General features: G+C 42.3%; 1 protein-coding gene across 4 annotated transcripts in view; it reads left to right on the top strand.

Annotated features, from left to right (window-relative positions):
• Positions 1–22,642, top strand: part of LOC124605476 (negative elongation factor A-like) — a 154,228-nt gene that overhangs the window by 115,579 nt on the left and 16,007 nt on the right. For all 4 annotated transcript variants that reach the window (XM_047137190.1, XM_047137191.1, XM_047137192.1 and 1 more), the window contains exons 4-9: positions 11,965–12,130; positions 12,221–12,412; positions 20,015–20,263; positions 21,065–21,201; positions 21,778–22,053; positions 22,459–22,558. In XM_047137190.1, the coding sequence (XP_046993146.1) occupies positions 11,965–12,130; positions 12,221–12,412; positions 20,015–20,263; positions 21,065–21,201; positions 21,778–22,053; positions 22,459–22,558 (1,120 nt within the window). The remainder of the gene's footprint in view (positions 1–11,964; positions 12,131–12,220; positions 12,413–20,014; positions 20,264–21,064; positions 21,202–21,777; positions 22,054–22,458; positions 22,559–22,642) is intronic.

A 22,642-nucleotide genomic window follows, 5' to 3' on the forward strand; every position in this document is an offset into this window, starting at 1 on the left:
ACAAGTGACACCCAAGAACCTTACCTCATGCAAAGTCCGTGAATGCTGCAGAGCACTTCATTCACGATGTGAAATGACATTGCTGATACGGAGTATCTGGCAGTAGGTGGCAGCACAATGCACCTAATATGAAAAACGTATGTGTTTGGAGGTGTCCGGGTACTTTTGATCACATCATGTATATACAACCGCTCACTCACAGAAAGATCCTTACCTAAAGACTGAAAAACTGCTCAAGTCACACCAATACCTAGAAAGGGAAATAGGAGTAATCCGCTGAATTACAGACCTATATCACCAACGTCAATTTGCAGTAGGGTTTTGGACCATATACTGTGTTCAAACATTATGAATTACCTTGAAGGAAAAAATTTATTGACACATAGTCAGCACAAATTCAGAAAAAAATTTTCTTGTGAAACACAACTAGCTCTTTATACTCATGAAGTAGGGAGTGCTACTGACTGGGGGTGTCAAATTGATTCCACATTTTTAGATTTCCAGAAGGCTTCTGACACCATTCCTCACAAGTGTCTTCTTACCAAACTGCCTGCTATGGAATGTCGCCTCAGTAGTGGGACTGGATTCATGATTTCCTGTAAGAAAGGTCACAGTTTGTGGACAGAAAGCCATCGAGTAAAACAGAAGCAATATCTGGCGTTTCCTAAGGAAGTGTTATGCCCTGTAATGTTCCTGATTTATATTAACGACATATGAGACAATCTGAGTAGCCCTCTTAGGTTGTTTGCAGATGATGCTGTCATTTATAGTCTTGTAAAGTCATCAGATGACCAAAACAAATTGCGAAAAGTAGCAATTGACCTGAATAAAGAAAAATGTGAAGTTATTCACATGAGTACTGAAAGAAATCCGCTAAATTTCGATTATGCGATAAGTCACACTAATCTGAAGGTTGTATATTGAGCTAAGTACTTAGGGAATAAAATTAAAAAACAAAAAAAAAAAAAAAGAGAAAAAAAAAAAAAGGAGAGAGAGAGTTGGAACGATCACATAGATAATGTTGTGGGGTAGAGCAAACCAAAGACTGCGATTCATTGGCAGAACACTTAGAAGGTGCATCAGGTCTACTAAAGAGACCATGCTTACACCATGCTTGTCCGCCCTTTTCTGGAGTATTATTGTGCTGTGTGGAATCCGCATTAGGTGATACTGACGGAAGACATCAAAAAATTTCAAAGAAGAGCAGCTCGTTTTGTATTATCGCGAAATAGGGGAGATAGCGCCACAGACATGATATGTGAATTGGAGTGGCAATCATTAAAACAAAGGTGTTTGAGTGGTCAACATAATCGTTGCCTGCACCATTAGCAATCCTCCTCGATATCAGTCTCTCTTCACAATGTTAGAGTTTCATAATCATGTTCCACATTACCCTCAGCTGCGAATCCCTCGAGAATCACTCTCCAGATCGTTTCAGGACTCATCTGTGAAAAGAACATTGGCCCACTCTTCAGCTGTCCAGGTAGCATGTTGGTGACTCCATTCTAGACGTTTCCTCTATGAAGCCACATCAGAGGCACACATGCAGCCGGTCTCCATCAATAAAGGCCACTCTATCGAAGCCTTCTCTACACTATTTGCCTCAATACAGCATGTCCAGTGGATACTGCACAGTCCATTGCCAGTTGCTACACAGTACTAAGGCAGTACTGCCGTGCATTTACAGCCAAGTAATGAACCTCTCTTTCAGATATCCCACCTGGTCAGCCTGCCCTAGTCTCCGTGATACAGTTTTGGTCTCTATAAACTCTGGCCACATCTGAGAAACAGCAGAACGATTCACATTGAGCCATCGGGCCACATGAGTTTTTGACTGCCCAGCTTCCATTCTTCCTATGGCCCTCCACCGCAGTGTCTGGTAGGTGTCTTCTCTATGCAATACTGCACCATCTCTGACTGTGTTCGCAGCAGTTGTAGATATGGGAGTACCCGACAAACACTACTATGTTTGGTAGATTCCCTGACATCATCATTGGCGTGGTTTTCCGTTGACCGAAATACCATCTTCCACGCAGAACACTATCGTACAGACATCTGTTGTCAGTTTGTATGATTATATCATGAATTAAACACAAGACGATGAAACAGCATTTTGTTGCTTTAATTTTTTTACACCAGTGTAACTACTCACTAAACTAAAAATAAACTGCTATATGCCCCTCAGGGAGCTCAGCATTTAGTTGCTGGGTACGGGCTTGGCGACCCGGGGGTCCCTGAGCTGGGAACTGGGAAGTGCCACCAGTCCTCAATACCGTAAGCTCTGAGCGTGCTTCAACAACCACCGTAAGGCGCGACAGTGGAACGTTGTACAGTACAGAGCCCGGGGATCTTGGCTTAACTGCCTGGGTCGCGAGGATGGTATAAACCTCTATAAAAAAAACCTCAATCTCAAGGTGTGCTGCGCACTGAGGAGACGCATGGCTGTTGAGGTAGAACAGTTGCTTCTAGGGCGACCTCTGGGGAACCTGCCACCCCCCGGTTGTATTAGGCTTACCCAGGCAAGCGGGGCTCTGTCTGGGTGGATATTCCTTCCCCTAGCTGCTCATGGGACCACCATGAAACTAAATACAAATAGTGTGCAAGCACGAGTCTCTAAGACAGGAAAGTTCAATGCTTTACAGTATGACCCCAAATCGTTCCCATCCCTGTCCACACCAGGGGAGGAATGGCGGTCTGAATTACCTGGTGCAACATATTGTCCTTGATTTCTGGTTTGCAGCCGAACAGATGGGACTCATTTCTGACCACAAAGCCTCAGTTTTTTGTGGAAAATTTAGAGGACAAGTTTGGAGAAGTTGAGGGCCTGTCTAAAATGAGGTCTGGAGCAGTCCTCATACAGACAGCATCCCCAGCACAGTCACGGGCATTGCTTGCTTGTGACAAGCTCGGTGATGTTGCAGCCTCAATATGGTTCAGGGACTTATTTTTCATCATGACCTGTTGTTGCAGTTTGACGACGAGCTCCGTGCAAATCTGGAACGCCGCGTTCGAGGGAGACACCCTGCCCGAGAAGGTCAAGGTGGTGATATGTCGATGTGATGTTAACCCTTACGTCCCTCCTCCCATGCGCTGCTTTAAGTGCTGGAGGTTTGGGCATATGTCATGGAGATGTGACGCCAACCCTACCTGTTGGGATTGTGGACGTGCCTCCCACCCCAACGTCCCGTGTTCGCCGCCCCCCGTTTGTGTCAACTGCAAGCAGAAACATTCACCTTGCTCGTCAGACTGCGCAGTTTATCAAAGAGAACGGAAGTGTAAGACTTTGAACAGGCTCACTTACACAGAGGCTAAACGTAAGTATGACCAACTTCACCCTGTGCGCATTTCATCGACGTTTGCTGCAGCAGCTTCGATGTCTCCATCCCTGGCGACGAGCCCCCAAGCCCAGCCGCTTTTTGTGGGCCCTCCAGCCCGACCGTCTATTCCTGTCCCCCAGGTAGTTGAAGGAACACCCTCTTCCGTTGCTCCCCTGTTATCAACATTGGGAGTAACAACCCCTCCTTCTTTGGGGACTTCAGCCCCCACCTCTGAGCCGGAGAAGTGCCCGCCTCCTCCGGCTCCCCTCGTGCAGAGGGGATCGCTTGGTGCCCTCCCTTCCATAGTTACTGCCCCTCCAGATGTCAGCCTGTGGCTGAAGAAGCCACCGCCTAAGGGCCGTAGGGCTTCCAGGTCTTCCTCGGTCCCTGAGCCTGGGTTGGAAAAGTCCACCCAGCCTATAAACCGAAGGACAAACGGGACCCTACCAAAAAGAAGAAAAAGCAAAAGGAGAAGGACATAGAGACAGAAAAGGAGTTCACTACTGCACCTGAAGATGATGTGGAGCATTTAGCGTCCCCTCAGGAGCTAGATGTTGCTCGACCCGCAGCTCCTATGGAAGTTGATTAGGCTACTTTGCAATCGGTTGCAGCGAGTGCTTCTAAGGCGTGACCTATCTCCCCAGGTTCTTTCATGTCTTCACAGTCGGATACCATTATCCTTCAATGGAATTGCCATGGTTATTTCCGGTACCTTGCTGAGTTGAAACAGCTTTTGTGTCGCTTCCTTGCCACTTGTGTGGCCCTACAGGAAATCTGGTTTCCTGTTCGGCGGACCCCTCCCTCAGTGGCTACCGGGGTTACTATAAGAACCACATAGTAGAATACGACAGTGTGTCTGGCGGTGTCTGTGTTTATGTTCTTGCCACTGTTCCTAGTGCCCCAGTGCCACTTCACACAGCTCTTGAGGCTGTGGCTGTTAATAGAGTCCGGGCAGGAATGGAACTTACCATCTGTTCCCTCTACCTTCCCCCAGATGAGGTTGTCCCTCTTGCCGACCTAGCTGCCTTGTTCGCCCAGCTCCCCCCGCCATTCCTCCTTTTGGGGGATTTTAATGCCCACCACCCTTTATGGGGTGGGGCCCAGATCTCGGGCCAGGGTAGGAACGTTGAGGCTCTCTTGGCACAGCAGGATGTTTGCGTCCTTAACACTGGTGCTCCCACATATTTTAGCTTGACTCACGGCACATATTCGGCCATTGACCTCTCTCTTAGTAGCCCAGGTCTTCTTCCATACCTCAGTTGGAGGGTCCACGACGACCTGTGTGGTAGCGACCACTTTCCTAATCTGGTTTCACTTCTTCAATCCCAAGCCCCTGACCAGCTGCCACGATTGTCTCTTTGTGGAGCTGATTGGGCAGCCTACAGCTCAGCTACTATGGCCATTGCTCCGATTGATTCGGCAGTGGACGAGGTCACTGTGGCCATTGTTTCTGCTGCCGAGGCAACTGTCCCCTGCTCTTCAAGTACCCTAAGGCGTAAGTCAGTCCCTTGGTGGACACCAGAGATTGCAGAAGCTATCCGGGACCGCCGGTGAGCCCTCCAATGACACTGGCGTCATCCTTCCCTAGTGAATCTGATTGCCTTTAAACGGCTGCGGCCCGGGCTCAGCAGTTAATCCGGCGGAGAAAAGAGGCCTGCTGGGAACGATACGTTGCCACCATAGGTTCTCGCACCTCCCCATCTCAGGTGTGGTTGCAGGTTTGGCACATTTTTGGCTTTCGCCCTCATGCATCTGTCCCTTGCCTTTCTCTTCGGGGTACACTTTGTACTGACCCAATCGCCATCGCCGAACATCTGGCAGAGTACTTCGCTCGTATTTCTGCGGCAGCAGGCTATAGCGCAGAATTCCGCACAGTTAAAGAGCAGGCTGAGGGTACGCAGCTGTCGTATCGCATGCATCGTTGGGAACAATACAACGCCCCGTTTAGTGAATGGGAGTTCCAAAGTGCCCTTACAGCTTGCCCCGATACCTCTCCAGGTCCAGACCGAATTCACAACCAGTTTCTTCGCCATATCTTGGCACACTGTCAAGGTACATTACTCGTTTTGTTTAACCGCATCTGGACGGAGGGCGTTTTCCCAACTTGTTGACAGGGTAGCGTTACCATCCCGGTGCTGAAACCTGGTGCAGATCCACTGGTGGTTGATAGCTATCGCCCTATCAGCCTTACCAACATTATGTGCAAACTCCTGGAACGGATGGTGAGTCGGCGGCTCATGTGGATCCGCGAAGCACAGGGCCTCCTAGCCCAGCAGCAGGGGGGCTTCCATCAGGGCCGCTCAGCGATCAATTTAGTCTCGCTAGAGTCGGCTATTTGTACAGCTTTTACTCGGTGAGAACATCTAATTGCTGTTTTCTTTGGTCTTCGGAAGGTATACGATACCACCTGGTGCCACCATATCCTTTGCTACGTTGCACGAATGGGGCTTACGGGGTCCACTTCCGATTTTTCTACGGAATTGCTCCTTTCAGGTTAGAATTGGCACTTATTTTAGCTCTGCTCATATTCAGGAGAACAGTGTCCCGCAGGGCTCAGTTCTCAGTGTTCCCCTCATTTTGGTGGCGATTAATGGTCTTGCGGCTGCGGTGGGCTCATCGGTCTGTTCCTCTCTATATGCCAATGACTTTTGTCTTTATTACAGTTCCCCAGGCATCAGTGTCACTGAACGGCAGCTGCAGGGAGCTATCCGTAAGGCACATTTTTGGGCATCCAACCATGGTTTTCAGTTCTCAGCCTCTGAGACCCAAGTGATGCATTTCTGTCGTTGTCAAACAGTCCACCTCCATCCAGAGCTCTACCTTGCCGATGAACTCCTTCGTATTGAGGAGACGCATCCCTTCCTTAGCATGCTGTTTGATGCTCGGCTCACTTGGACACCTCATTTTCTCGAGCTTAAACAATGGTGCTGTTGGCACCTCAACATCCTTCGGTGCCTCAAGCAACACCGTTTGGGGGGCTGTACGAACAACCCTCCTACAGCTCTATAATGCCTTAGTCCAGTCCCGTCTCGACTGCGGGAGCATGGTGTACGACTCGGCAGCACCTCCAATGTTGCATATCCTCGACTCGATTCTCCATTGTGGCGTCAGACTGGTGACAGGTGCCTTCCGCACTAGTCCGGTGACTAGCCTTCTTGTAGAAGCTGGAATCCCTCACCCTACGATTTCTGCGACAATAGTTGCTTGCGTCATACGTTGCCCGCGTCCATGCCTCACCCAACCACCCCAACCGCAGGCTCCCTTTTCCCCGATCGCGGTCCCGTTCCCTTCTCTCGTCACCAGAGTTGTTTCCCCTTCCTCCATTGTTCCGGACCTCTTCTTCTACCCCTCCTTGGTCCCTCCCTCACTTGCGGCTTTGCTTGGATTTGTCCTGCGACTCAAAAGTCCTCCGTTCCACCTGCCAGTCTTCGTCAACAATTCCTGGCTCTTCTTGCCTCGTTTTGCGATTCAGATGTAGTCTACACTGATGGTTCTGTGGTCGATGGACACACTGGGTTTGCTTTCATCCATGGCGACTACGTTGAGCAGCATTCCCTGCCTTGTGGGAGCAGTGTTTTCACTGTGGAGCTGGTTGCTCTTTATCATGCACTCGCTCACCTTTCCTCCTGCCTTGGGGAGTCATTTGTCATATGCAGTGACTCTCTGAGTGGATTGTAAGCACTCGACCAGTGTTTTTCTCGGGACCCTTTGGTGCACGGTATTCAGGGTGCTGTTTTTGCTCTCGCCGAGTATGGTCGTTCAGTGACGTTTGTGTGGACCCCGGGCCATATCGGCATTCCAGGAAACAAACATGTCAATCGGTTGGCCAAGCAGGCCACCACTTCGCCACCCCTGGAGCTTGGTCTCGTGGAAAGAGACCTCCAGTCAGCCCTACATCGCAAGGTCCGCGATGTCTGGAACTCTGAATGGTCTGTCTTGAACATGCCAAATAAGCTCCGCATGGTCAAGTCATCCAAGGCCGTATGGAACTCATCCTTGAGGGGCACGCGTAGGGACTCAGTTGTTCTCTGCCGTCTCTGAATTGGACATACGCGGATGACCCACAGCTACCTCCTTCGTCGTGAGAACCCACCCAAGTGTCGCTGTGATGCGGGGCTGACAGTGGTCCATCTTCTGATGGACGGCCCCTTTTAGCCCACTTGCACCAGTCCTTTAATTTACCAGCTGCACTTCCTTTAATTCTCGGTGGCAATGCCTCTATAGCCGACTCAGTTTTACGTTTTATCCGTGCAGCTGGGTTTTATCACTCGCTCTAGTGTGGGCTCTCTCGCATGATTTCTCAGGCTACACCCACTCCAGCGAACTTTAATTGTGACGTGGATATCAAAATAGTGTCTTTTATGGAAACAAGTTGTGTTAGTACCTCTATCAACTTTTTCCAGCTGCAGGTTCTTCATTTGTCGTTGAGTGGTTGACCTTTTACCTGATCCATCAACCACTGTAGTCTGTTTTACTCTAGTCAACTATTTGCTCTGCTCCTTTTAAGTGTCCTCTATTTTGTGTTACTGCGATGTTCATTTTAGCTCTGTACCCCTTGGTGTCCCATCCCTCCGGGTGCAGAAGTTACACTTTTATTGTATAGGCCTTTTACAACTGTGTCTGTTTGGAACTGGGGACTGATGACCTCGATGTTTAGCCCCCATCAAACCCCAAAACCAACCAACCAAACTGCTATATGAACGTGAGCTCAGTGAAGTTATTTTGTCTACTCGCATGAAAAAACTGAACAGGAAATACCAGGGAGGTGTAGTTTGTCTGTAAAATTAAAGGCTAGCAGCGCTCATGGTGGAGGAAGTTGCATTTCCCAAAATAATACTACACATGCCTTATACAGGATGTATACACCCTGGGACAACGGGAAAAAACCCGGGCATTATGTGGAATTCTGGGAATTTTTCACGGTTTTAATTTTCAATTAATTTTTTGTAGATTTGACTGGTAAGGACTCATACTCTAACAAAGAATAATATTGCAGCCCACTACTGCAAAATAATACTGTAGCAATAAAACATAAACGAGAGGAAAAATTCCAGAATAAAACTTCAGTTGCAAAGGAAATGCTCTAATTTCAACAACAAAACATCATGCACACAAAGCATCTGCCAACAGCAAAACTTGTCGAAGGCCTTAGGACGAAGGCTACGTAATACTTTGTAACAACAAACTGCTCCTGATGAGTGTGACGTCACAAATGTTTACATTAGGTTTGTTTGAGCAGTACCTACACCCTATTCTCTCGCTACTTCAAGCCAGATGTTAATCGTAAGAATTTATTCTGGCATACCCAAGTTGCCAGATTCGCGCATGCACAAAACAGTCTTAGTTGTACTGCGGAATAGGGTAGTCTCAACGAGACCCGTGTTTACGTTTAGAGATTTTGCTGTTTCCTCTTCGTGTACAGCTCCCACGACAGATGAAAACAAAACAGATTTCTTTTACCTGGAGTTACCGAATGAATTAAAATACATTCACATAATTACGGAGGGCTTAAATATATTATTAGTTTGTTTTCTGATTTTATTTCATTTTCACGTTTTTGGCAGTCAGGCAATAACTGTCTTGCAGAACAGTGAAGTGATTTTTGTTGGTTTGCTAGAGAAATTTGGCTTTTATTTATTTTTTCCACTAAGGCAACCAATTTATTCGAAACCAAGCGTTTCATTCCACAGTGTAGGCTAGTTTCAACTGTTCACTGAATTTCAAGTGCACATTTTTATCTTCTAGCACGTATGGCATTTTGCCATAATAAAGAGCCGAACGTGAGGTACATCACAAAAACCACACTGGAAAGCGTAATAATAGGTTGGGGCCTACTTCATTGTGTATCTGGATATACGAATGTGCACTTCAAGCCAAATTATACATTTTAGTATGGTTTACGAACTTCTGATGCTCTTAGTGTATCCTCTGAGGCCCTGTTTCTTTTATGACGTAATGTAACATATCTTAATGCTTTATACGTATGTACATACGGCCTTCCTACTCTATAGTAGCTGCGCAAGTGCAGTAACGCCTGTTTTCTGACACTTTCTGGCACCCGCTGAAACGAGCCTGTGTGTAATAGGCCTTGGGAAAATACTGCGAATGGTGGTTTGAAAAGCGTTATTTTCAGAGTAAATTTCATTTTACGCAGTCCGCCTGCTTAGCTGAGTGGTAACTTGCGTGCCTCCTATGCAGTGGGCTTGGGTTCGATTCCCGTCCGGGTTGGAGATTTTCTCGTGGACTGGGTTTGCATTGTTCTCATTATAATTTCATCCTCATCGCGGCATGCACGTTGCCCAATGTGGTGTCGACTGAAATAAAACTTGCATTCCGCAACTGAACTTGACTCACTCATGTTCCCCGCAAGATGAATTACATTACATTTGAGAATGTGCGATGAATTTCTTGAATCACAGAGCGTTTGATTCTCGTTTATGGCATATCATTGTGAGGACCGGTCATTTAGAAGAATTTCGAGCTCAGAAGGCCAGATATTCATGTCTTATTTTAAATTTTACTGGCACATTTGCATGATGTATCTTGAAGTGTAACACACACAAAGACCAATATTATATGTGAAAGCTTAGCTTCTTTTGTAGCTTATTAATCTTAGAGAACAACATTATAAGTGAAGGCTTAGCTTTTCGTGTAGCTACACTATGTATATTAATTCAAACCATTGACTTTGCTTATTTGTGTGCTCATGCTACATAACAGTGATATTGCTATTGGCTGACTACATCACGCGTCCTATGCTCTGAATATTGGCTTGCGAGATGATGCGACATGAGCTATGACTAGCTTACAAAAGGGCATCGTAATCTCGATTTTAATGCTTTGGGAACTACCGTGCTGTATTTGGTGCAGTTATGAAAATATGCAACATACATGTTGCTGCACACCGTCAAAGATTTCCAAGACTTTTTTTCTAAAGTGGCGGCGGAAGTTTTACGCCGATGATGTATAAAACGTTAACCATTCAAAGGATTGATAAGTTTTGCACTTTTGTGGGAAAGTATATTGTCACATAGTGTGGAAAAAGTGTATTTTGACCCGGGAAAAATTGTATAATTTAACCGGGAACTCTGGGAATTTTTTTTTCTTGCCCACGTATACACACTGTTTCCAGGATGACTAAGAATCAGTTGTCTCGAACATTGTAGAACAAATTGTGCAGAGATTTGCATGGATTCTGTCCATATCCTTCTTTTGCATAGGTATTAATAGTAACGCATAAGATTAGGTCAATAGATCACGTAACTGGTGAGGACATACTGAACGAGAACGAAACTGGGGAAACAAAGTTGTGGCAGAGCTTGACCAAAAGAAGTGATCAGTTGACAGAACACACTCCAGACATTAAGGAATCACCGGTTTAGTATTGGAGGGAAGTGTGGGGAAGGGAGGGGGGATTGTTGAGGGAGACCAAGAGATGAACACAGTAACCAGATTCAGGAGGTTGTAGGTTGCAGTAGTTACTCAGAAGTGAAGAGCGGCGAGGCTCGCACAGGATAGAGTTGCATGGAGAGTTGCATCAAACCAATCTTTGGACTGAAGACCACAACAAGACAAATAACTCATAACTGTGTGCCATATTGTGTCAACACGCATTGTGGAAAATAAACATCCCTGGGCATGTCAGCACACTGTGTAGCCAGTGATTCATAAGGTGGGCTGCGGAAGGGTTGGTATTATTTTGTGAAACTCTCTGTAGTTCCTTTCTGTAATGTTGTATGGTAGAGAGAGTTGGGGAATCGCCATCTCACTCTTCAGTTTGCAAACCTATGGCGGGGTGAAATGCATGCCCTCAATCCAGCGACATGCCTTCCCTCACACTAGTTACCTTCACCCCATTCCCCATCCCAACAACCTTCCACCCTGTGACTCCGTGGGAACACAGTTTATCCCTTAATATAATTCTGCTGCACATAGATGTGGTATACACATTTAATATTTGTTCTTAACCCATTTCATTTAACAATAAAAATTTATTTTATATCATTAAAACATAATAATCCGAGACTTTTCCATCTCACTCCCTTGCAACACAGAAGCTGTTAGACCTAGAGAAAACATTAATAGGACTTTTTGTAGGAAATTTATTGTAGTTTAATTTTGAGCTGGAAGACATTTTCGCTATAAGCCATTGTCTTTGACATATTCAAGAGAGAGAGGAAGGGAAGAGACATTCAGACACCCCCCTCCCCCATCCTCACTACCATGCCCGTACTCTATTGGTTGCAATTCTTAGTATGTTGTTCATCACATTGTACAAAACATGAGATTGTACAAAAAATTTTGCGACTACACAAATTTTTTCTTGTAATTTTTCTTCATTGACTAGACTGTCTGTGTCATCAGTGATGTTAGCGTGAAGAAATGTGATCAGTCTAGAAGGACTAAAAGAATGCTGATTCTATAGTGGATATGCATATTCAAGTCAACTCTTCTACTGTACTGTGGATGCTCCTAGCAGAGTTTTTTTTTTTTTATTGACTATGCTATGAGGCCTTTGCTTAGTTTTATAAGTAATCTTATCATTGTCTGCTGAATGATGCAGAAACATTTAATTTATTTGCACTGATGCTTATTGCCATAATATATTCTATTTACATTACTTACTTTGTTGTGTTATCTGCTACAGACCCAGCCTCTTAAGCATTTTACTTTGAAAAGGAAACCAAAATCAGCTGCACTGCGTGCTGAGCTCTTACAAAAGTCTGCTGATGCAGCGAGTAATCTTAAAAAAAACACTGTGCCCACTGTGCCTGTTCGGTCGCGAGTTATGCCTCGAAAACTGAATGACACAAGTAAGTATCTGCAGATTTCTTGTTATCTGATTAAATAATTAGAACAGTTCTGAAGCTGAAATTGATATTTACTATTGTCTTACTTTTCAGCACCATTAAAAGGCATACCAAGTCGAATTCCATCTGGCGGTTTCCGATCGCCATCACTTAGTAGTCCTATTATGTCTCGCCCTCAGCATCCTCGCACACCAGCTGGACGCAAAGATGGTGGAATAAAACTTCTAGACATAAACGAACAGCCTCTCGGATACGCTCAGGCAAAGAAACGAAAGCGAATGCAAGGTACTATATGTTAGAAGGAGATTTTTCTTGAACTGTGAGATAACTTCTTCAGTACATTTTTGGTAGACAGTCCTCCAAAAACTGGAAAATAACAATACATGCTAACAGCTCTGTGACTTATATGAAGTAAGTTGATAACCATATGGTCGTATAGAAAGTCTGATGTTATGTTTAGAAAACTTATACATTCTTGTGTAAACAAACGTAACTTTCTGAAGATAATGATAATAAAATTAAGATCAACAAAAAAAATCAGTTATTGATAAAATTATTTAATTGGATAGATAAAAAATCTACTCACTGAGCGGCGGCAGAACACACGCATAAAAGACTGTTGTGATTGGCAGGCTTTCGGAGCCAGTGGCTACTTCAGGCAGAAAGGTTAAAGAGGAAGGAAGGAAGGTGAAGGAAAAGGACTGGAGAGGTCTAGGAAAAAGGGTAGATTTTGGGAAAGTCACCCTTTAGCCCTTCTCCCTGAAGGAGGAGCCAATGGCTCCGAAAGTTTGCCAACCACAAGAGTCTTTTATGTGTGTGTTCTGCCACCGCTTGGTGAGTAGCTTATATGATAAAAGGTATGACAGTGCAAGCTTTGGTGGATAATTTCACTTGTAAAATCATGTCTGGTTGTCACCAGAGTTGTATCATCATCTTGAAGCAGCAGGAAACTAGTTGAAACATTTTTGTCTGTGTGATATTGATTGTATGTACAGTAAACCAGTAGCAAGATTTAATCAATACCTTCACAGTTTGATAGCAATAGTAATGTTACTGACGATGACAGTGTCACTAAAGCAGAGTTACTAAACACGGTTTTCCAAAATTCCTTCACCAAAGAAGACAAAGTAAATATTCCAGAATTCAAATTAAGAATAGCTGCCCACATGAGTAACTTAAGCATAGGTATCCTCAGTGTACCAAAGTAACTTGAATCACTTAATAAAGATAAAGGCAATGTCTTTGGTCCAGATTGTTTTTGTTTACCAGATAGGTTCCTGTCCGAGTACGCTGATACAATCGCTCTTTGTTTTAAGGTCCATACCTAAGGAGTGGGAAAACTTCAAAGAAAAAGATTTCTTGACAAATAGCCCACGTTGTTGTTGTTGTTGTTGTTGTTGTGGTCTTCAGTCCTGAGACTGGTTTGATGCAGCTCTCCATGCTACTCTATCCTGTGCAAGCTTCATCTCCCAGTACCTACTGCAGCCTACATCCTTCTGAATCTGCTTAGTGTATTCATCTCTTGGTCTCCCTCTACGATTTTTACCCTCCACGCTGCCCTCCAGTACCAAATTGGTGATCCCTTGATGTCTCAGAACATGTCCTACCAACTGATCCCTTCTTTGAGTCAAGTTGTGCCACAAACTCCTCTTCTCCCCAATTCTGCTCAATACCTCCTCATTAGTTATGTGATCTACCCATCTGATCTTCAGCATTCTTCTGTAGCACCACATTTCGGAAGCTTTTATTCTCTTCTTGTCTAAACTATTTATTGTCCATGTTTCACTTCCATACATGACTACACTCCATACAAATACTGTCAGAAATGACTTGATGACACTTAAATCTATACTCGATGTTAACAGGTTCCTCTTCTTCAGAAACGCTTTCCTTTCCATTGCCAGTCTACATTTTATATCCTCTCTACTTTGACCATCATCAGTTATTTTGCTCCCCAAATAGCAAAACTCCTTTACTACTTCAAGTGTTTCATTTCCTAATCTAATTCTCTCAGCATCATCCGACTTAATTCGACTACATTCCATTATCCTTGTTTTGCTTTTATTGATGTTCATCTTATACCTTCCTTTCAAGACACTGTCCATTCCGTTCAACTGTTCCTCCAAGTCCTTTGCTGTCTCTGACAGAATTAAAATGTCATCGGCGAACCTCAAAGTTTTGTTTCTTCTCCATGGATTTTAATACCTACTCCGAACTTTTCTTTTGTTTCCTTTACTGCTTGCTCAGTATACAGATCGAATATCATCAGGTAGAGGCTACAACCCTGTCTCACTCTCTTCTCAACCACTGCTTCCCTTTCATACGCCTCGACCCTTATAACTGCCATCTGGTTTCTGTACAAATTGTAAATAGCCTTTTGCTCCCTGTATTTTACCCCTGCCACCTTCAGAATTTGAAAAAGACTATTCCAGTCAACATTGTCAAAAGCTTTCTCTAAGTCTACAAATGCTAGAAACGTAGGTTTGCCTTTCCGTAATCTTTCTTCTAAGATAAGTCGTAGGGTCAGTATTGCCTCACGTGTTCCAACATTTCTAAGGAATCCAAACAGATCTTCCCCGAGGTTGGCTTCTAGCAGTTTTTCCATTCGTCTGTAAAGAATTCGTGTTAGTATTTTGCAGCTGTGACTTATTAAACTGATAGTTCGGTAATTTTCACATCTGTCAACACCTGCTTTCTTTGGGATTGGAATTATTATATTCTTCTTGAAGTCTGAGGAAATTTCGCCTATCTCATACATCTTGCTCACCAGATGATTGTACTGTTTTGTCAGGACTGGCTCTCCCAAGGCTGTCAGTAGTTCTAAGGGAATGTTGTCTACTCCCGGGGCCTTGTTTCGACTTAGATCTTTCAGTGCTCTGTGAAACTCTTCAGGCAGTATCATACCTCCCATTTCATCTTCATCCTCTTCCATTTCCATAATATTGTTCTCAAGAACATCGCCCCTCGTGAGATAAGCCTCTAAATCCTTACATTTGTCCTCTAGCCATCCCTGCTTAGCCATTTTGCACTTCCTGTCACTCTCATTTTTGAGATGAGTCCACATCTGCCCCTGGAAATGTCTTACAATTTAAAATCTGTTTCCTAAATCTCTGCCTTACCATTATATAATCTATCTGAAACCTTCTAGTATCTCCAGGGTTCTTCCATGTATACAACCTACTTTCATGATTGTTGAACCAAGTGTTAGCTATGATTAAGTTATGCTCTGTGCAAAATTCTACCAGGCGGCTTCCTCTAGCATTTCTTAGCCCCAATCCTATTCACCTACTACGTTTCCTTCTCTTTCTTTTCCTAGTGTCGAATTTGTCACCCATGACTATTAAATTTCCGTCTCCCTTCACTACCTGAATAATTTCTTTTATCTCATCATACATTTCATCAATTTCATCATCATCTGCAGAGCTAGTTGGCATATAAACTTGTACTACTGTAGTAGGTGTGGGCTTCATGTCTATCTTGGCCACAATAATGCGTTCACTATGCTGTTTGTAGTAGCTTACCCGCACTCCTATTATTTTATTCATGCCCACATGAATTCATAAAATACCGTTCTTGTGAAACACAAGTAACTCTTTATTCTCACAAAGTGATGAGAGCTATCAACAAGGGTATGTCAGATTGATTCCATATTTTTATATTTCCGGAAGGCTTTTGGCACTGTTCCTCACAAGCAACTTCTAATTAAATTGCATGCCTTTGGAGTATAGTCTCAGTTGTGCAACTGGAGTTGTGATTTACTGTCAGAAAGGTCAATTCGTAGTAATTTACCGGAAGTCATCAAATAAAACACAAGTAATATCTGCATTCTTCAAGGAAGTGTTATTGGCCCTATGCTGTTCCTGATCGACGTAAACAATTTGGGAGACAGTCTGAGCAGTCTTCTTAAGAATTACAAAATGATGTAGACAAGAGTGAAAGAGTGAAGTCATCCGTATGAGTACTAAAATGAATCCGCTAGTTTTCAGTTAAATGATAAATCACACAATCTGGAAGCTGTGAATTCAACTAAATATTTTGGGATTACAATTACGAATAACTGAAAGTGGAACGATCATGCAGATAATGTTGTGGGGGAAAGTGAACCAAAGACTGTTTTATTGACAGAACATTTAGAAAAGGCAGAAGGTCTACTAAAGAGATTGCCCACACTACACTTCCCTGTTTTCTTCTGGGTTAGATCTGTGTGATGTGGGGTCTGCATCAGATAGGATTGATGGAGAAAATCGAAAAAATTCATAGAGCAGCACCTTGTTTTCTATTATTGCAAAATAGGGGAAAGAGAGTAATGGATATGATAAGCAAATTTGGGGAGCAATCATTTTAAAAAAGGCATGTTTCATTATGGCAGGATCTTGTCATGAAATTTCAATAACCAACTTTCTCCTCCGATTGCGAAATTTTTTTGTCGGCACCCACTTATGTAGAGATAAATTATCATCATAATAAAATAAGAGAAACCAGAGCTCACACATAAAAATTTGAGTGTTTGTTTTTTCCTTGTACTGTTCAAGAGTGAAATGGACATAGAAATAGCTTGAAGGTCGCTTGGTGAATCCTCTGTCAGGCACTTAATTGTGAATTGGAGAGTAATGATGTAGATGTAGATTGTTACTTGAGTGATAATCAGAGAGTATTTCATCTGTAAAATAAAAAGTGTACACATTTTTGCTTGCTCGTGTGTTCAGTTTTTACTTCTGCCCTTTCCTTACTAAAAAAGCATTGCTTTAAATTTGAGAAACTATTTGCTGTAGATATTCAGCCACTTTCAGAATACTGCTGTTTTTCCTAAGAAACCGCAGTGTTTTAAGGACAGGAATTTTTCTTTCTTATTTAAAGTTTTGAGATTCATGGTGAACATTATTCTAGTTACTACAATGAAATCCTATTTTATATTTTTATGTGCCCCAGACTTAAAAAACGCAAAACTGAGGAAAATGCAGAACCGAGGGAAATGTTAAAACCGTCCAAAATACGGGCAATAATGTATGTAATTAGTGTATATGATTGAAAATTGTAATACTCTCCAATATAGTGTGTAAAATCTGCGTAAGTGAACAAAATTAAATGTGTATATAGTCATTTGTGATAATGAATTTCATCAGTTCTTTAATGAAACACAGATGTGTAACAGCAAGTAAAAACTTATGTCAAAAAATTGAATTTGTTATCGGGATGCTAGGTAATCGAGCTAATTTCTGACATTCTATGACTGTAAATTGTATGTCAAGATACACATTTTTGAGAGATTTTTCCTTTGTTGTCACCCAGAAAACAGCAAAAATTGAGTAATATGGTGAATTAAACTGAAAACCATGAAGTACCGTGAAAGGCATTCGAATCTTACATGTGGGGGTGCATTTCTCTCTGTAGTCAATGGCAGTGCAGCAAACTCCAGTGACATGAGTGCAGTGATCTCTAATGTATTGCTTGTAAACTTTACTTTGTTCATTGTGCTGAATGGTCAAAGTCAAGCATGTGCACCGTTTGCACTTCGAACACAGCAGGTTTCGTGGAAGCATGTATATAAACACAAGTCTTCCTTCGGTACTTACTGATTCCAGTGAATATGACATAAAGTGCAGCCTGCTGTGATTCAGTGTTTTTCTGTCTCAGCCCTAGCAATCTGTTACATTTATAACAATCTGTCTGCCAGCACAATGCATTAAACACAATTGAGGATTGGAAAAAAAAAAAAAAAAAAAATCTGGTGCCGTACATAGCAAATGGAGTAGCCTAGCTTGTGTTGGCTGCAGTCGATTGACGTACCATACATTCTGCATTCTGACGACAGGTTTCGAGTAGAACAACTATAAATAAGCTTAATGCACGATATTGAAGGGTAAACGAGATATAGTCATATAAACTAAACCTAATGGAAACCATGGTCACTCCATTTGCTATACACAGAACAAGCCGCTAAGTAAGCTTTCTGTTTATTACTCTGTATGCTAGAAGTCCCTGCATTAGCATGATGTCACCATGCTATACTGCTATTGGCTTCAGGTGGAAAACAAGCATCCAAGATGTTACAAACATCTGAGATGCTACAAATGTCAGAGATTTTGTAATCCAGTAGCTTTCACTGTATTACACAGTTTTCAGTTTATTTCACCATGTAAATTAAATGTTTGCCATTTTCGAGGTGAACAGAAAATGAAAGACGTCTCAAAACTGCGTGTTCTAAGAGATAATTTGTGGCAGTAGTTTCCTGGGAAATGGCACAATTACCTCGTACATCATTAGCAAAGGTTACGTACCCTACAGTTTTACTTATGGCAAAACTCACTTTTTTCCGTAATAGGTCTACCATATGATGTAAAATTTTGAAATTTATTTCTTGTTTATGGGTTTGTGATTTGGTTATGTCAGTTGACGTTAAGAGTACTGATAAAATTGCTGCCTGGGAGGAGGAGAAAGAAATTCTCACACCAACATTGAGTGATAGCTATTGTGTCTGTTTATACTTTGTGATCCAGTACTTTAAGAATTTTGAATGTTTCATAGGCAAAGGTCTGTAACCTTATTACATAGTGAGCTGAACAAAGTGGTGAGCTTATTTTATGTGTGTTATTGTGGTGTGGTGGTTGCGTTGGCTATTGGGTGACGTAACAAGCTGCCAATCAATAAGAGCTTACTAGCTGGAAATGGCCAACATTTCGTAACTGAGTATATTCGTAAGAAACTGAGTGTTTGAATGTAAAAGATTGAGAGCCAAGATTGTTGCTACAAGCAGTCTGTTGGAAATATATGCAAAAAGATGAAACTGAGTTGTAAGTGGCACTAGAAAGGGTGGGGGCTGGACCACTTCATCATGTATCAGCTCGGTCCGGAACACTACATTGACTCTCATGTTTTTCCATTGCTGCTGCAACTTATCAGTAGTTGTATCCTAATTTCTTGGCGAAGCTAAACATTTCTAGTTGTGTTGGCAATGCCAATGATGGATTATGTCAGCATTTCCTCTCTGACATCTCCCCTCTCCGCAACAGCCTAAAATATTCCATTAACTCTCCCACCACCCGTAGTCCGAACAGTCTTTTGCGCCACTTATCACTTGTTCAGTCACATCAAATGTCAGTAGAAAGAAAATGGGATGAAGTCAAGCGAGATGTCAAGTAAGAATGTAGAATATATGGAAACCTTACTAGGAAGAAACGTAAAATCAGAGAATTTTTAGGATTGATTTTATGGGTGTTTCACAAGGGCTACAAATTTGTGGCACAGAATAATGAAAAATGTAAAATCGTAGTTCCACTGTAGTTGGCTTTTTGAGTGTTCGGCCAAGTAGGATGTTTCATTTTGCTGCACAGTATTTCATCAACAAACCTAGTATTTTTCTTCAGGTGCTGGATCCAAATCACAGACAGGTACATAGATTGAGCAGCTGAGGTGAACACCCCAATACTAGCATTTGGAGGGAGCACAAGATTTCAACCGAGCGAGGTGGCGCAGTGGTTAGCACACTAGGCTCGCATTTGGGAGGACGATGGTTCAAACCCGCATCCGGCCATCCTGATTTAGGTTTTCCGTGATTTCCCTAAATCACTTCCGGCAAATGCCGGGATGGTTCCTTCAAAAGGGCACGGCGGATTTCAATTTGTGTGTGTGTGTGTGTGTGTGTGTGTGTGTGTGTGTGTGTGTGTGTGTGTGCGCGTGTGTTTTTTCAGTTGTGTTGGAATTTATGGAAAAGTTGTGTGTAATCAGGTGAATTTGTTCATAATATTCTACATGTATCTGTCGCTACATTTAATTAATTTTTGAGAGACATATTTCCGCTGTAATGTTCCATTCTTACAACCGTTAAAATTGTAGTCATATTGTTGTTATGCACACTGAAGTTTGCTCTTGTGTGGCACATTTTTGCAGATATGGAAGATGCAAAGAAGGCTTCAGAAGCGGCAGCTGCCCTCCAGCAACAGTCACAGCAACAGCAACAGCAGCAGCAACAGAGCCCAACAAGTGGAACAACACCAAGCACACCTGACTACGCTGTTGGATTGACTGCAATGAATCCTCCCACACCTACTCCTGCCCCTGCTACTCCATCATATAGCCCAGCTACCCCTGCATCTCAGCACACAGTCACAACTATTATAACTATCCCAAGGGAACCAGGTTAGACTAATTGCATTTCAGAATAGAAATATATTTATATTTCAGTTTAATCGGCTAATGCCAGAATTATTGAGTTTAGTAAAGCTGCATTTATTTGCATTTCCGTTGATGGTGCACTATAACCGTAAGCTGTTCCATTACTCTTTTTGTTTAGCCTCGGAGTGTTTCACTGCATTTCCTGGGCTACTGTACAAAAAGTTTGGTATTATGACAAAGTGAGCAAAAGTTCTTTGTTAAATAAAACACAGTGTAACTCAATGATTAATGCTTCTCTTTAACTTTTTCTCAAAAATTTGAAAGTGCACTTGGCTTGTAACCTAATGCCTGCTGTACATTGCCTAGACAGTTCTTTTCGTTTCTGATTCTGTTATTCTGAAGTTTTATTGTTACCTCTATGTCGCTCCTCTCAAACCGTAGCAGATTTACAGGATACCCAGATTGCAAAGAAGACTTTTGTGAAGCAGTCAGTAAAGAGCATATTATTAGCTACAATTCTTTACCCTCACTGATCTACTTGAAGATAAAATCTTATTTCTGATTACGTTTGTAAGTTTGTCAGTTTAGTTATGACAGCTTGTTAAAAAAAGCCTGTTCTTGACAACCTCAGTAACTTTGTTACTTTAACTCACAATGAAAGTCAGCTTCGGTAATTGTACACTCCCTTTCATTATACATTGTTGCCTTGATATTCTCTGAGGCTTATTTTTAGTGTCAGTAGTTAAAGCCTCTATGTAAGTTTGACTTAACATTTTACTGTGTTAATTTTTTTAAAGATATATTTCTTACCTCTTTATATTACAGGAACACCAGCCAGTTCTTCTGCAAGTGCACTTCCGCAGTCTACTGAAACTTCACCAGCAGGACAGTCTCTGTTGGCAAACTCCCCCAATACTTCAACACCAAGTTACGTTCCTCAAGCTTCGCCTACAACATTGCAGGTACGCAGTTATCCAATTTCCTTGGGTGTTTCTTTTTTTTTTTTTTTTTTTTATGCCAAAAGGAGTGTGTAAATTTCATGTTTTATGTGAATACTCTTTTTTTTCCCTCCATTTCACAATTAAATGCACATAATCAGTGCTCTTATAATTATAAGTGATATGCTGTATATGTTGAAGCTTTTTACGTAGAGAGGTTAATCCCTAATGCAAACCTACAAATTACTGTAGGTGTATAACAACAAAATTTCATCCATAAAAAACAATGAGCAGATGATATCACAACAGCACTTGCTTAAAAATATTTGTTGTGTTGAATTTTTGATCCTGGAAGAAGCATAACCTATACAAAGGCAAAACGTTAGTCTGTCTGGAAGCAACAGTCAGCAGAAACTTTATTTCATGAGGACATTAGTTGACACAAAATACTTTTGAGAAAGAAACAGAATCCTTCACTTTTGAATGTATAGTTTCTTCATAAATCCCACCACTCGCAAAATAGCGACAAAAGTAGAGATATGCATTTATGACATGTAATTATGTAATCTTCACTGTTAGTAATTCTAAGTTATTTTTCAGAATCCAAGTACACCACAACCTCAGGCACAATCCCTCTTGCAGTCTACACTCAGTGCTACAAATGTACAGCCAGCAGCAGTGGCAGCCACTGCAGTAACTGGAGTTGCTGTTCAACCTGTTGCTATTGCAGCTACTGCTGTGCCTGCAGCAACTATAACAAAACAAGTTATCCAAATACGGCCAGCACCTCCTATTACTCAGATCAGATTCCAGCCAGTGAATGCAGCTGCTGGTACAAATAATCCTGGACAGCAGAGAAAAGGGCTTTCGTTGACGGTAAGATGCCAATTTCTTTTTTTGTTGTTCACTATCTTGGCACCTTCATTATCAAAGTTGTGGATGGCAGTAAATTTTATCCATTTTTACTTTTTTGCTGCTATTCTGAAAAGATGTGTGGCCCGTTGATTATAAAGAACTCTTGAAACTGTAAATAATAAAAGTCCAAATAGAATTAGTGGAACTGTACAAAAAATATGCATTAAGCAGCGGAGAGTAGTTTATATTTCCATATGGTATTATTTATTGGAAGGGGCTGCCATCATCAGTGTTGATAGAGTGGAAGGAGATAATTAATGTTCAGTTAGAAACAGCACACACGTCTGGAACTATGGAGGAGCTATGGCTTCAGTAGTATTAGTTTGAAACTGTCTTAACAATACTTTTCTTTTATGTTTGAAACAGAGGGAGCAGATGTTAGAGGCCCAAGAAATGTTCCGTACTGCTAACAAAGTGACACGACCTGAGAAGGCTCTGATACTTGGTTTCATGGCAGGTTCAAGAGGTGAGTATATGCAAGTTCATTTTCTAAATACATCTAGTTAATAACATGTCCTTCAAGTAATTTTGTTTATGATTAGATTTGTAC

This window comes from Schistocerca americana, chromosome 3 (genome assembly GCF_021461395.2).
Source record: "Schistocerca americana isolate TAMUIC-IGC-003095 chromosome 3, iqSchAmer2.1, whole genome shotgun sequence".
In the NCBI taxonomy this organism is placed as follows: domain Eukaryota; kingdom Metazoa; phylum Arthropoda; class Insecta; order Orthoptera; family Acrididae; genus Schistocerca; species Schistocerca americana.